General features: G+C 41.6%; 1 protein-coding gene across 4 annotated transcripts in view; it reads right to left on the reverse strand.

The window, feature by feature from the left end:
* The window catches only part of LYST (lysosomal trafficking regulator), a 75596-nt gene that overhangs the window by 45095 nt on the left and 15296 nt on the right, over positions 1 to 15205 (reverse strand). For 3 of the 4 annotated variants that reach the window (XM_081186188.1, XM_081186186.1, XM_081186185.1), the window contains exons 7-15: positions 14523 to 14684; positions 12465 to 12621; positions 11005 to 11231; positions 9392 to 9458; positions 7956 to 8065; positions 6554 to 6977; positions 3167 to 3308; positions 1762 to 1935; positions 431 to 591 (exon numbers count right to left, since the gene is read on the reverse strand). In XM_081186188.1, coding sequence (XP_081042314.1) covers positions 431 to 591; positions 1762 to 1935; positions 3167 to 3308; positions 6554 to 6977; positions 7956 to 8065; positions 9392 to 9458; positions 11005 to 11231; positions 12465 to 12621; positions 14523 to 14684 — 1624 coding nt within the window. The remainder of the gene's footprint in view (positions 1 to 430; positions 592 to 1761; positions 1936 to 3166; positions 3309 to 6553; positions 6978 to 7955; positions 8066 to 9391; positions 9459 to 11004; positions 11232 to 12464; positions 12622 to 14522; positions 14685 to 15205) is intronic. The other variant, XM_081186187.1, reaches the window with a different exon arrangement.

The raw sequence follows: 15205 nt of genomic DNA on the forward strand, positions 1-15205 counted from the left end.
CCTTCCAGAAAGCAGCAGTGTTATTTATTTTAGTAGGAAGACTTATATCCTGCCTTCAAGGCAGCTCTTATTTTAAAAAAACAATGTTTAAAGGAGCAAAACATATGAAAAAAGGAAACAAAAGGAGACCAGGATTGCAGCTAAAGTGTCACAGAAATACAGAATTCTAGTCGCTGGAAACTACAGGAAGGAGAGTGTTTGTTGTGCTTGCAGGTTTCCTACAGGCCTCAGGCCGGCAACTATGAGACCAGGAGGCTGGATTAGATGGGCCATTGATCTAGAAGGCTCTTCTTTTGTTTTAATTGTCTTTTTTTTAGGTATAAGAACTATGGCACGGCACTAATAAAGTTTTAAAAACCTCTTTCATATCTGGTACCAGTTTAGTACAAGATAACCAGCAACACATAAGGGCAAAAACAAACAAACTTACCATTGAAGAGCAGCAGATTTCCCAGGTCCCATCTTCCAGCCAACTGCAAATACTCATCTTGGGATGATGTATAATGGCCAGTCATACAGAAGGTTTTGTTGCTGTCAGAAGATAAGCTTGTTTTCCTCGGGAGGGTATAATCTAAACTAATTTCGGGTTTTCTAAGAAAAAGAAGAAAGCTTTAGTATATCCTGAACAATTTCAATTGAATAGCGAGAGTGATTAAAGGGCTTATAATAGGTAATTTCACTTCTTCTGTGATAATTAAATTGAAAGCTGTGTAAAATAAAATGGAAGCCATCTCCTACAATTGGCTCCACACCCCTACAGGGTGCTTCAGATACCCTGACAGTGCTTCAAATATACCTGCTGCACCTATCATTCCTAGATCACCAGATGGCTGATAGCACAAAGGACACTCATCTGGGCCCACAGCCTCAATCTCTGCAGTAGCCATTCCTGCTGCTACCCTACCCTGGTTCAAGCAACCAATTAATATAGAGCTTCCTCACACCAGGCCCAGCAAATACTGAGGATGTTCTTTGGTAGACCAACAGGAACATCTCTCACTGAAGCAGACCAAAGAACCACAGAAAAGCAAATGGACATAAATGTATCAGTCATGTGTCTGATATATTAAGAATAAAGACTATAATGCATACTTCAAGGGGGAAACAATAATATATAAATCCACTTAACAGTGAGACTAGAGAGATGCAAGATCTTTAGGGCAGGTGCTTGAAGAAGGTTATTTAACATCCTCTTCTTCCCCATGCAACTTTACTGGTAAGGCCATGTCAACAGTCAAGCCTGCTCTCTGCTGCTGCAGCTGCAAGCAAGCAAGTGCACCTGTATTCTGACTTCACCATTTCCTTCCCACTTGCCCTGGAACAGGTTCTCACTGCCAGTTCTACATTGCCACCTCCACCTTCCAGGCCTGCCTGCCGTTAGCTCTTTCATACAGTATTAGCCGAGTACGAATCTTGGTGCATTTTAACACCGCCTTGTTTATATGAAAGTGCCGCTTATAAATATTTAATAAAATTAATAAAAAACAATCACAACAATTTCATTGGCATTTATGGTTGCAAGTGGAAATTTAATTAGGATGGCAAGTCGTACAAAGAGCTCATTTAAGGATACTGAAGGATTCCAGCAGCAACAGTTTAACAGAAACAGAAGGGTAAGAAACCACTCCATTATTTCAGCTGTGAGCATTTCCTCCTCCTCCTCCTCCATATTTCATCACGTTCCAATTTAGAGAGAAGGCAAATGCCTCTAGAGCTTCTTTAATGATAATAGTTCTATCATTTACCACATTGGGGAATTACCTCTGACCAGAAATCCATAAGGACAGTGTTCCATGGATGTTTTTCTTGCTTTCTGGCTGTTGCTGGTATGTCAGTGCCATATGCTGCCACGTGCCTACAAGGAATGTGTTCTCAGGTGTTTCCGCTTGGGCTAATAGCCCAGCTTTCATTTCATCATTTGGGTCCATACACATACTATGAAAATAGGAGAATATGCCAGTCTGTCATCCTTTTAAATTGCGGTATGTTTTTTTAGATTTATGCATAAAATACTACTCTGGAACACTATGTCTGTTGGGTTTCCAATACATACAGACTTTGTCATGTTTTTCATTGCTTTTATAGACTGAACCAAGAGATGTTAGTGACAAAAATACTATCTGCCGCTCATTTTCTAGGTTTCTGCCTACAACTAATTGGGGCATTTCCCCCCTTTTTCTGTAATAGTTCTTTGAAGCTTGGATCCTCTCCTTCTCCACTATACCTCCCCCCCCCCTTAGTTATTACTGTTTAAACAACAGTGCTCCAGTTCATGGCCATCTCCTCATCATTACACTGTGACAGGATGATCAGAGATGACCTAAATGTTCTCCTGGTTTGCTTTTCACTTCAAGAACAAGAACTGTTGGCACAACCTCCCCACCTGCATTATTATGGATGCTTGAAACTGTTCACAGCTATTGTTTTATCCCTCTGCTGCAGTGTAATTTTTCAGCCAGTTTATTGTCTACCCTGCTTTTTTTTTTTAAACACAAGAAAATATTCAAAGCAATTCAGAGCACTTTTTTCTGTTTCATTCCTCTTTATCAGGATACTACATGGCCCAACTGTGCCTTCAGTAATAAGGTAAATTAATCCTTTTTTTCCCTAATGTTCACTTTTGTAAGTCTTGAAAATCTTATTTATCACACTGTACAGATTTCTTCTCCAACTAGGCTCCGGGAAATACAATTGCCAGCATGATATTACCAATTAAAACTCATCTAAAACAGACGATGGGTAAAAATCATCTGACCCATTTTATGCATCTCATTCCCTGAGCTCCAAGCAGCAACAAGACTGACTGCAGTTAGTTAAAAATAAATAAGAATCATTGCTAAGAATTCTATGATCTCCTGATAACATAGCAGAGGCAACCCACCATTTATGCAGTTCAATATGTACATGACTGTGCACACATGAATCGCACTGAACCCCAAAACATCACAAAAAGGGGTGGAATGGGGTGTTTGCAGGCTTCTTCAATGGGGATTCAAATATACATTATTTAATTGACGGGTGTGGTAATTCAGAACATAACCCCCGTGAAAATGGGTGGTTGCCTGTATTGTGCTTAAAATTCCCTGAACGGGACCCTACATTAAACCTACTAGAACAGAAGAAGAAATAATGCATTTGTCAGTGTGTACAAACAAGTTTACAGTACCGAAATGTGAAACTTCCAGTGTTCACATTCGCCCACACTTGGATCATCAATGCTTTGGATCCCAGTGAAAATATATGAAGGCAACCATCTTCAAGAAGTTTATCTCCTAAATTGAGGTGATCAATTCCAGCTTTGCTTTCTTCTAGAAAAACGGTTATATCAGGTACATAGTTAAAACAATGGATGCTGACAAGCGCAACTGCTTTGCATTCTATAAAGTATAAATATGTAGCTAGCATTCCATAACATGGTTGAAACTAGAGTCCTAGCTAGATTTGAAATATACATCGCAGGCATGCCCAGATTTCCTGTCCATTTTGTTTCCTTTTTGCATTTCCTAGAGTGAGGGAAAACCACTGATAGATTTATAGCTAGCTAAGAATGGTGAATTGCCTGCAGTTTTTCATATGCAAAACACCCTTGAGCTTTTCTCGCAAATTGTATGTCATTAACACTATTAATGGAACAGGTTTAAGGATTTAGATTTGGTGGACAGAGTGCCTGAAGAACTATGGATAGTAACATTATACAGGAGGTAGCAACTAAAACCATCCCAATGAAAAGGAAATGCAAGAAAGCAAAGTGGCTGTCCAACAAGGCCTTACAAATAGCGGGGGAGAGAAGGCAAGCAAAATCATAGAATCATAGAGTTGGGATAGACCACAAGGGCCATCGAGTCCAACCCCCTGCCAAACAGGAAACACCATCAGAGCACTCCTGACATATGGTTGTCAAGCCTCTGCTTAAAGACCTCCAATGCGAAGGAGATAGTGAAAGATACAGGAAATTGAATGCAGATTTCCAAAGAATAGCAAGGAGAGACAAGAAGGCCTTCTTAAACGAGCAATGCAAAGAAATAGAGGAAAACAATAGAATGGGAAAAACCAGAGATCTGTTCAAGAAAATCGGAAATACGAAAGGAACATTTCATACAAAGATTACTACAATAAAGGACAAAAGTGGTAGGGACCTAACAGAAGCAGAAGACATCAAGAGGAGGTGGCAAGAATACACAGAGGAATTATACCAGAAAGATATGGATGTCTCGTACACCCCAGACAGTGTGGTTGCTGACCTTGAGCCAGACATCCTGGAGAGTGAAGTCAAATGGGCCTTAGAAAGCACTGCAAATAACAAGGCCAGTGGAAGTGATGGTATTCCAGCTGAACTATTTAATATTTTAAAAGATGTTGCTGTTAAGGTGCTATACTCAATATGCCAGCAAGTTTGGAAAACTCAGCAGTGGCCAGAGGATTGGAGAAGATCAGTCTACATCCCAATCCCAAAGAAGGGCAGTGCCAAAGAATGCTCCAACTACCGCACAATTGCACTCATTTTACACGCTAGCAAGGTTATGCTTAAATTTCTACAAGGAAGGCTTAAGCAGTATGTGGACCGAGAACTCCCAGAAGTGCAAGCTGGATTTCGAAGGGGCAGAGGAACCAGAGACCAAATTGCAAACATGTGCTGGATTATGGAGAAAGCTAGAGAGTTCCAGAAAGACATCTACTTCTGCTTCATTGACTATGCAAAACCCTTTGATTGTATTGACCACAGCAAACTATGGCAAGTTCTTAAAGAAATGGGAGTGCCTCATCACCTCATCTGTCTCTTGAGAAATCTCTATGTGGGACAAGAAGCTACAGTTAGAACTGGATATGGAACAACTGATTGGTTCAAAATTGGGAAAGGAGTACGACAAGGCTGTATATTGTCTCCCTGCTTATTTAACTTATATGCAGAATTTATCATGTGAACGGCTGGGCTGGATGAATCCGAAGCCGGAATTAAGATTGCCGGAAGAAATATCAACAACCTCAGATATGCAGATGACACAACCTTGATGGCAGAAAGCGAAGAGGAATTAAAGAACCTTTTATTGAGAGTGAAAGAGGAGAGCGCAAAATATGGTCTGAAGCTCAACATCAAAGAAACGAAGATCACGGCCACTGGTCCCATCACCTCCTGGCAAATAGAAGGGGAAGAAATGGAGGCAGTAAGAGATTTTACTTTCTTGGGCTCCATGATCACTGCAGATGATGACAGCAGTCACGAAATTAAAAGACGCCTACTTCTTGGGAGAAAAGCAATGACAAACCTAGACAGCATCTTAAAAAGTAGAGACATCACCTTGCCAACAAAGGTCCGTATAGTAAAAGCTATGGTTTTCCCAGTAGTGATGTATGGAAGTGAGAGCTGGACCATAAAGAAGGCTGATCGCCGAAGAATTGATGCTTTTGAATTATGGTGCTGGAGGAGACTCTTGAGAGTCCCATGGACTGCAAGAAGAACAAACCTCTCCGTTCTGAAGGAAATCAGCCCTGAGTGCTCACTGGAAGGACAGATCATGAAGCTGAGGCTCCAATACTTTGGCCACCTCATGAGAAGAGAAGACTCCCTGGAAAAGACCCTGATGTTGGGAAAGATGGAGGGCACAAGGAGAAGGGGACGACAGAGGACGAGATGGTTGGATGGTGTTCTTGAAGCTACCAGCATGAGTTTGATCAAACTGCGGGAGGCAGTGGAGGACAGAAGTGCCTGGCGTGCTCTGGTCCATGGGGTCATGAAGAGTCGGACACGACTAAATGACTAAACAACAACAGCAACAACACTATTAATGCAGGAGACAATTGAGAATGGAAAAACAGAAGCATGCATCCCAGCCAAGGTAGATTTGCATGCATATTAGAAACCCATTTAGAAAGCGGGGAGAGGGAAGCAGATTTAAGCCTCAAACCTCTGGTGAAAATGACTAAAGAGCCTGCTGATCTGTTGTATTAAGACATGGAAATATGTTAAAACCTTCAACTTAAACTAGGATCTGGAAAGTATCAAGCAAATAATACAGTTGTAAGCAAATGGCTTATTGTGTGACTTATGATTCACGCATGCTAAGAAAACTTCAAGAGCCAACTATTTATAGCAGGGGTAAGCAAACCCCCAGGATCCCTTCCAACTCTACAATTCTATGATTCTATGAAATTCCAAACTCCTATGTTTCAGTGGAATAAAAATATGCATGGTATGTTGGCTTTTGCAATAATTCTCTTTACTCGAATTGTCATATTCTTGTACTCCATTGATTCTTGCTTTGTTGAAAAGTGTTTTTTTTATCCTATTATATTTAAAAATAAATAAATAAAAGTATTTTTAAAAATACACTATACTGTGATTTGGAGCTCCTTACAGAACAGCAATGTGTAATGTTTATCTATAGCTGGAATCTTTCAACTCAAAAAAGCTCTCTTTGGAATCAATGTTCTTTCATCTGAATGTGTGGCACTATATGCAGCTAGAAGAATGACCTGATTTTTATACACACACACTCTCCCTCTCTATATATATCTTTACAGATTCAGTTTTATTGTATTACAGAATATGACTTACCCATATCATCAAAACTGCTGTCGTGTGAAATCAGTGATTTGCTCCTCCTTTTCATTCTTTTTGCTTTCTCTAAAGAAACATCTACTTCATGAATGCGTTCCGTACAAAACCACAACGAGATGCTGAAACCTTCAGACATATGCGGCCAACAGTTTTGCCCAACCAGAGGCAAATGGATTGGAGCAACATGCCAAGAAGAAAGTAGATGGTGAGGCAAGCTCTCCCCCTCTGCTTCCTTCTTGGTCTGTGCAAACTTTGCTCGTCTTAGTAGTCCTATGGTTTTGCTGCCAAAACTAAGAGTTGGTTTTTGCGAAGGGCTACTTCCTGAATTTGGTATTTGATGCAAAGGAAATGAGATATGCTGTAAGGGCCTCATCTCGGTATTTGTCTCCAAAATCTTCAGAATTCCTTTGAGCAACGTGCTCTAAAAGAAATGAAAATAAGACAGGAACTACGTAACTGTTCATTGCTATATACCCTAAACTGCAAGAATGAACAGTTTCAATTAGCTTACTTTAAAGAAACTGATGCAGCTCAAAAAGTTGTTTTGAGACAACTAATATTCAGTTTCCTCAAAGGTGAATTTCTCCATCCCCTTGATTATTTTGGTTGACCCCTTTCTGACCTTTTCCAACTCTACAATATCCTTCTATAAGTAACTTGTAACTGATGCACCTTGAACATGTGCTGCTTCAACTTTACACAGTTGAAGGTCACCTGGTTGAAATTACATGAATTAAATCCATGGAAGCCAGAGAGCTTAAAAACTCTTTTTGCCCAGGTTTTTCCCAGTGCAGAAATAACTTTTAAGCTCTGACTTGCTTGTGGGTGGGGGTGGTAAGACCCGTTTAGCGTGCCAGCTCCAGAGGGTAAGATTGTTTGGGTGGCAGCAGCTAATAGGAATTAGTTTGAGTATATGTGTTTTTGTGTATATGTGCCACCCCCAGAAGGCCACCCCTGTGCAAGACACTAGTTACCTGTAATGACAATGTGTCTAGTTGCAGCAAGGATTGCCAACCCCCTGCCCATGGGGAGCAGGGCCTTCAATTGTGGCTCTTAATAATTTTTTTGGAATTGAGGGGGAGGGATCTAAGAGCAGGGCAGAGGGTTGCTGGACCCAGAAAGGCCCATCCCATAGCATTCTTATTGGTTTGGAAGGCTGTTGGAGAGAAGGAGAGATGTGGCAGGAATGGCTTTCCCTCTCGGCTACTGGCCTATCCTGCTTGTTTGCTCGCTTGCTGCCTGCCAGCCATGTGTAGCTGGCACCTGCTTCACCCACACTATGTGATTAGGGGGCTGACATACCACTTCACTCTGAAAATCCTAAATAAAAACAAAATAGCTACTATATCAACATTGGCAGCGTACTTCAAAGTACTTCATTTCATTCTAAAAAAATTACCGTAGATGGCGTTTTTTCCAAAAAGATTCTTAAAAGAAGAGTCAGCTCTTCTGAACAGGTTTTTGAGCTCATCAGAGACACCAGCAGATCCACCAGCACCTGCTGACATGCTGAAAAGCAACAGCATCATTCATTTTAAAATGTTATCAAAACTACCAAAGTTATTAAAATAAGCAGCTAGAATCCAAGAAGTCACCCGGTCAACCCCTCTCCCCACCCTGATAGCAGTTCTTGCACTGCTGGGTAATATTTCTCCTAAAACACAGGAAAACATCAAGAACAACCACTGATCCTGCACAGAATTGTCACCAGAAAAAGATATGCAGCTCTTACAGGCTGGTACATAAGCATTTCAACAACATAAAATAGTTTTGCTACTAACATTTCTATCCCATTGTATACTGGGAAAACCTCAAAGTGCCTTGTCCCCAGGAGCAGGAGGGTCTCTGAGGTAGATGATAGCCTGATTAATACTTATCTAGGTTAAACAATGCAACAGCACTACAATGGTACCTCGGGTTAAGTACTTAATTCATTCCAGAGGTCCGTTCTTAACCTGAAACTGTTCTTAACCTGAAGCACCACTTTAGCTAATGGGGCCTCCTGCTGCTGCTGCGCCGCCAGAGCATGATTTCTGTTCTCATCCTGAAGCAAAGTTCTTAACCCAAGGTAATATTTCTGGGTTAGCGGAGTCTGTAACCTGAAGCATATGTAACCTGAAGCGTATGTAACCCGAGGTAGCGCTGTATATACTATCAGACCACCTCTCAAAGCAAACTAGAATCAAAACATTTGCACAGTGGAATTAAAACAACAACAAAAATTCCTAGGAAGAAAAATAGAAACTTTCCAATGGTATGAAGAGCTGCTAAAATTCTAAGTCACATTATTTAGGTACATAACATGATACTTAACAATTGCCCCTGTGACTCAAGACAGGCTGTCACCAAACTCTTCATACCACTGTTTAGTGGATACATACTATGAAGTCAAGATTCTAATGACGTAATATTCACATACTCCATTATTCTTAGTTTCAATCTATGTCCTAAGAAGAAGACATTTCTGGCAGAAGACATTGTCAACCAAAAATCTTGAGACCCAAAACATAAATTGACTTAGGGCTATTGCCCCACCGTGGCTATACTTCTTTCTTTAAACCGAGAAGCATTCAATCTTACAATTTTCTGGAATTCATTTGAAGAGGAGTTTGGATTTGATATCCCGCCTTTCACTCCCTTTAAGGAGTCTCAAAGCGGCTAACATTCTCCTTTCCCTTCCTCCCCCACAACAAACACTCTGTGATACTCATTGGGGCCAGTATGAACGTAATGCTAAACTCATGGCTCAGTGAGACCTGTAAATTTATAGTTAAGAGTACCTGCCCAAGTGAGAAGTACCCAAAAAGGTAAAGACTGCTTTTATTTATAACTCACCATGAAAATCGGAATCTGTCTGTGTCAATATGTGGAGGAACCCTACCAAGAGACTCTTCACAGCTCCCTAGAAATAAAATAAAAAATTATATACTGAACAATCATCTTGAATTAGCAAAATGCCTGCCAAGTGATAGGGAAGTGTGTCCTTAGAAAATGGGCTTCAGCTTAGTGGCTGGCTGAGTACTAGTCCCAACCTCCTTCTAAGCTGGCTTTGCCTGACCTTGTCCTGTCCCCTCAGACTTCCTCTCCCAGTTGATTACCTCAACTGCAGAGTTACCTCAGTGCTCTTACTCTTTGCCTTCACTTGAAGACCATCCTAACGACATTAAGATGACTACCAAATAGAGAACAGATATATGGGAATGTGGCCTACAGATGCACTAGTGCTTAATGAACTGCACAATGAACAGATCTTGTTTTTGTTTTCTTCAAGCCTTGGAGATTGTGTCTGCGTCCTTAAGTCCAGCACTCTTACAGCATTTCCAGAAAAGAGACATTCTGGTTGTTGCTCACTTCTGCTGTTGTTCTCGCCCACACTTACTCTAAACCAGTGTTTCCCAACCACTGTTCCGCGGCACACTAGTGTGCCGCGAGATGTTGCCTGGTGTGCCGCGAGATGTTGCCTGGAGGGAGGCGGGCGAGTTGGGCGGCGAGAGGCGGGGCGGCGGCGGCGAGGAGAGGCCGCCCAGCGCTGGGCTCTCGCCGTCTGCCTGCCTGGCTGCCTGCGAGCTCGGCGGGCAGCGCCTCCGTCCGCAGCGCCCGCCTCGCGGCTCTCATTCCCTGCCCCTGCCAAAGCTCACCCAGCCAAGCCGCGCTCTCCTTCCTGCCTCGCTTTGCTGCCTCCTCCCCCCCCCGCCCCCAAAGCTTGGAGGTTCCCCGGCAAGGGGGAGGGGAAAAAATTGAAACTTACACTTTCGTGCGTCCCTCCCGGCGTGACGCTGCGCGCTGACGTCACGGGGCTGTAATGGTGGTGTGCCTCGAGATTTTTTTCATCAAACAAGTGTGCCTTTGCCCAAAAAAGGTTGGGAAACACTGCTCTAAATCCTATGCTTCTAGGCCAGGGGTGCCCCAACTTTTTTTCAGAGGGCCAGATTTGATGAAGTGAACATACAACTTTATCCCAAAGTTGTTGAGCTTTTTTTAAAGGATTTTACCCCAGGACATATACTGCCACAGGGGCCAGATTAAATCAACAGGCAGGCCGGATTAGGCCCCTGAAACGGACTTTGGACATGCCTGTTCTAGGCCAACTGAGAATGGTATTCTCTGCCTCTTTTGCTAGTGTGAGGCAAGCTGATTCATGCGCATGCAAATAGGTCTGAGCTGGGATGTGATTTGGTGAAATGATTACTGCCATTGGAACACTGATGGCTCTCCTAAAACAGAGGAAAGCAATGGGGGGGGGCAGGTAAGAAAATAGGGATCACGCGCTTGAAAGGTTCCTTGAATTGTCTATGACCTTCCCAACTTTCTATCCCACCTACACTGGCCAGGTAATTCAGGGACAGATGAGCAGAGACTTGTGAATGTGTGGGACCCTGTTGTAGAACTACTGTATAGCAGATATGTATACTATATATGTGCAAAGTCATAGAATTGGCGTCACTTACCTGCTGCATAAGTAACATTGCATTTTTTCCCTTCAGCCTGATTGCTTTCAAGAAGCTCTGGAAAACATGTGTAAGGACATCTAGGCTTGGGTTGCTAGCAGAGAGTAAATGCAATTCCAACATACAGATTTCAGGATATATTAATTCCCCTTGAATGAGGGTTTCTGCTGTGTCACTGGCAAAACTGGAATAGCCGAAACATCCTTTATCTTTCTTCATGTCTGTTCCTAGAAAGGAAGGAGCATGGTTATCTGCTGAAATTCAGCTAGTCTCTGCCCTATCTACCTACCTATTTTGTGGAGCTTTGCCCCTACTGCCCAACTTTTAATTAACAAGGATCTGGTGTGGTTATCAGACAACTGGGGTCTTTTTAAGCATACAATTATCATGCAGAAATGCACAAAGTAAACCATGCATGTTCATATACTAAGGGACTCATCGGGCAGTGGGTTGCAGATTGACAAGCGTATACACTACAATAATCCATTTTTTAAATCTTTCTATTTACTGATGTGCTTATGCCTCACCACCACTACTGCATGCTGACACTTTTGTGCCATCCTGCTTAAGGAAAACCATAACCTACAAAGCGCCTGCTTTATAAAAGGTTGAGCTGTACACGGAAAGCTTCAAATACAGTACCACTATCAATTAAAAAAAATAATAAATTACAGGTCCCATGAGCAAAATAAAACAAGAGTTATAACTTGTCTACTCATTTCACAAGTTCATAAGAAATCTGGAACCAGAGGAATACAGCAGCAGCAACTGCTGTGATTCAGTAGTAATATTTTTAAATTTTGCAGATCATAGGCAAAGCTGCCAACATGCTCCTCCTCTCCTGACTCAGGCAAGCAGACTACAAAACATGAGTGAAAATAAGCAGCAAATGTGACTTTAAGATGACAGCCAGCCAAAAACCAGTACAGATTCATCTGTACAAGTTGTCAGAACAAATAAGCCTACAGGGTTCCAGTATTCTTACATCATGGTAACCATATTTAATGGTTTACCATGAGTGTGACAATCTCACCCGCTTTGTTCTTTCCTGCTACTATACTGGAGAAAGAAACACGATCACTGGCTTAGTGTTAACGTTTGAACTGGAGATGATGATCAATAGCCAAGGTTTGTACTTGGCTTGCTGATAGTGGTTTGGAATTAAACAAACCACAATGCCCAGTACAGACATAATGCTAATACTGTACAGGAATTGTGGTCCATTTTCCCATGCACTGAAGTGGAGGAGCAGAGATCAGAACAATCATGGTAAACTGTTAACTATGTTTTACCATGACATGTGAACTGGACCACTGTATTTAAAGATTCACCATCAAACCATGATTCAACCACCAGAGCTGGAAAACTACTATGCACACATGTGAATGCAGCTGGAACGTAAACCAAGATGTATCTGAGAAAACCATGGGTGCATCACATGAAATTAAGTTCAGACTTACCTTCATCCTTGCTTTCACTGTCATCAGGATTGCTTTCACTGTCTGCATCATAGCCTTCTTCTTCAGCAAAAAATGTAAAGCCACGGCACTGGGATTCTTCAGCTTCTTCAGATATATCACCAGCCTGAGGTGCAGGTTCCTTTTCAGACTGCTGGATCTGTGACATGCATATTTTATATGTTTAAGCTCATCCGTTAAAAACCTGCAGAAGATTCTGGGCTTCATAGAATATTTGACCACAGTCAAGTATTTTCAAATAGACAAGATTTGACACATCCATTACTTCAATTGTTATGGATTCTAGCTGTTCTGTCATTTTGGCACTTGGAATACTGTTTAACTGTTGTGCAGAGTGTAGAAGTTACATACAAGAGCAGAAAGAACAAGACGGACCATGAAGTTATCCAAAGAAGTTCCAAGAAAACTGCATTCAGCAAATAAACTAGATACACAAAACCCAAATGTCTTCATGTTCAAGTCCACATAGACATCCTGGCTCACAACTTATGAAGCTCCCTCACTTGCCCACTTTCTTGAAGTCAACAGAAGACAGACCTTCCAGATGTCCTCAAATTCTGCTTTTCAGAACTTCCAAAACAAATTAGGGGAGTGGGAAGAAGAAGAAGAAGAAGAAGAAGAAGAAGAAGAAGAAGAAGAAGAAGAAGAAGAAGAAGAAGAAGAAGAAGTTGTTGTTGAGAGCTGAATCTCTCCAGACAGCTTCAGGGCAATTTAAAACCACAACAATAGAAGCTCAGCTATAATGCACACCACAGATTAGGAAAGATAGCACCAAGTTCAAGAAGATGTCAGCATGGCTAATGAGCAGAGACAAGGAATCTATTTATGACAATGAGGCTTCCTTCAAAAAATGGATGCCTTGTGCTCAAATGAGAAAAGGAACAGAAGAAAAAGGAAAAGAAACTTGCACAAAAAAAGTGACTGGAGTAACTTCCCTTTGAGGAAAGATTACAATATTTGCGGCTTTTCTATTTACAAAAAAAGTGAGTAAGGGGGGACATGGTGAAGGTGTCTATAATAACACATGTTGTAGAGAAAGTGGATAAAGAGATATTTTACTTCCTCACTCATACCCAGGGCCATCTAATGAAGATGAAGGTTGGAAGATTCAAGATAAATAGCACATAGCTAAACTACGGAATTATGGGACGCAGGTGGCGCTGTGGGTTAAACCACAGAGCCTAAGACTTGCTGATCAGAAGGTCAGTGGTTCGAATCCCCGCGATGGCATGAGCTCCCGTTGCTCAGTCCCTGCTCCTGCCAACCTAGCAGTTCGAAAGCATGTCAAAGTGCAAGTAGATAAATAGGTACCGCTCCAGTGGGAAGGTAAACGGCGTTTCCGTGCACTGCTCTGGTTCCCCAGAAGCGACTTAGTCATGCTGGCCACATGACCCAGAAGCTGTATGCCGGCTCCCTCGGCCAATAAAGCGAGATGAGCGCCACAACCCCAGAGTCGGTCACGACTGGACCTAATGGTCAGGGATCCCTTTACCCTTTACTTAAACTACGGAATTCTGTAGTGATGGTTACCATCTTAGATGACTTTAAAGGGGGATTTGTAAAATTCACAGAAGATAAGGCTCCAAGCCATGATGGCTCTGGGCCACCTCCAGTATCAGAATGCCAATGGTGCGAGACAACAGCAATAGCCCTTGTCTCCTGCATGTGAGCTTCCTATTGCCGCCTTCTTAATCATTGTGGGAAAGCAAAATGCTGGACTTGATAGGCCTTTGTCCTGATTGAGCAGGGCTGTTCTTATGTTAGTCCCTATATTTTCCATGCCCAGAGGTTTGATACAGAAGAAGGCAACTCCTTTATTCTTATGCCCGTCAAGTCACTCCTTCGCTATGCCCTATGAGAGATTTTTCTAATTCTGACCCAACTGCTATCTGAACTGTTTGTAAAGAGCCTACTGTTTCTGAGGACTGATGGTACAAATATAACACTTATTAATGTTCCGTAACATATAATGAGAACATAAATTAGGCTATCAGACAAGCAAGCAGGCAATACAAAACATGCATTTTTATCTATTTATACCTTTTCTTTCTTCTCTTCAGAATGATCAAGATCAGTAAAATAGGTTCCCAAAGCAACTCGAAGCAAAGAATCAAATAAAGGCTTCACCAAGTCCGTCTCCATTATTCTAGATTTTGTAAGATGGTCCCGCATTTCAAGTAATATATCTTCTGCACACACATTCTACATTCAAGTAGGGGGGAAATATGCTTACAAGCTTGTCCTGGTTAAATAAAATGGTACTAAAAGCAATTATAGTTTCTTCACTATTTAAATTCCTGGCCTTCTCACAATTGCCAACATCACAACATCACGAACTAAGCATATTTGCTTTGAGGGTCTTCTTTGTTTTGTTTTTACAACCAAGCAGTATATAAATTTTATGAAATTAATAAATGTGCTTTTTTTGCATGTTATACATGGTATATAGATCACTATGATTTCCTCTGAACAGTTCAAATTTCTCAGTAGATTTCACACAATATATATTTGGTTAATAATAATAATAATAGCAATAAATTTATTATTTCTACCCTGCCCATCTGACTGGGTTGCCCCAGTCACTCTGGGTAGCTTCCAGCATATATAGGGTGAGTCTTTTAAAAGAGGCCCAGTGGAACATGTGTATTCTGTATCCACGGGGCCTCTTTTAAAGGACTCTGTATAAATACATAGTAAAACATTATACATGGTCCGAAAACCTA

The sequence above is a fragment of the Podarcis bocagei genome, assembly GCF_964188305.1.
Source record: "Podarcis bocagei genome assembly, chromosome: 3".
NCBI classification, from domain to species: Eukaryota; Metazoa; Chordata; class Lepidosauria; order Squamata; family Lacertidae; genus Podarcis; species Podarcis bocagei.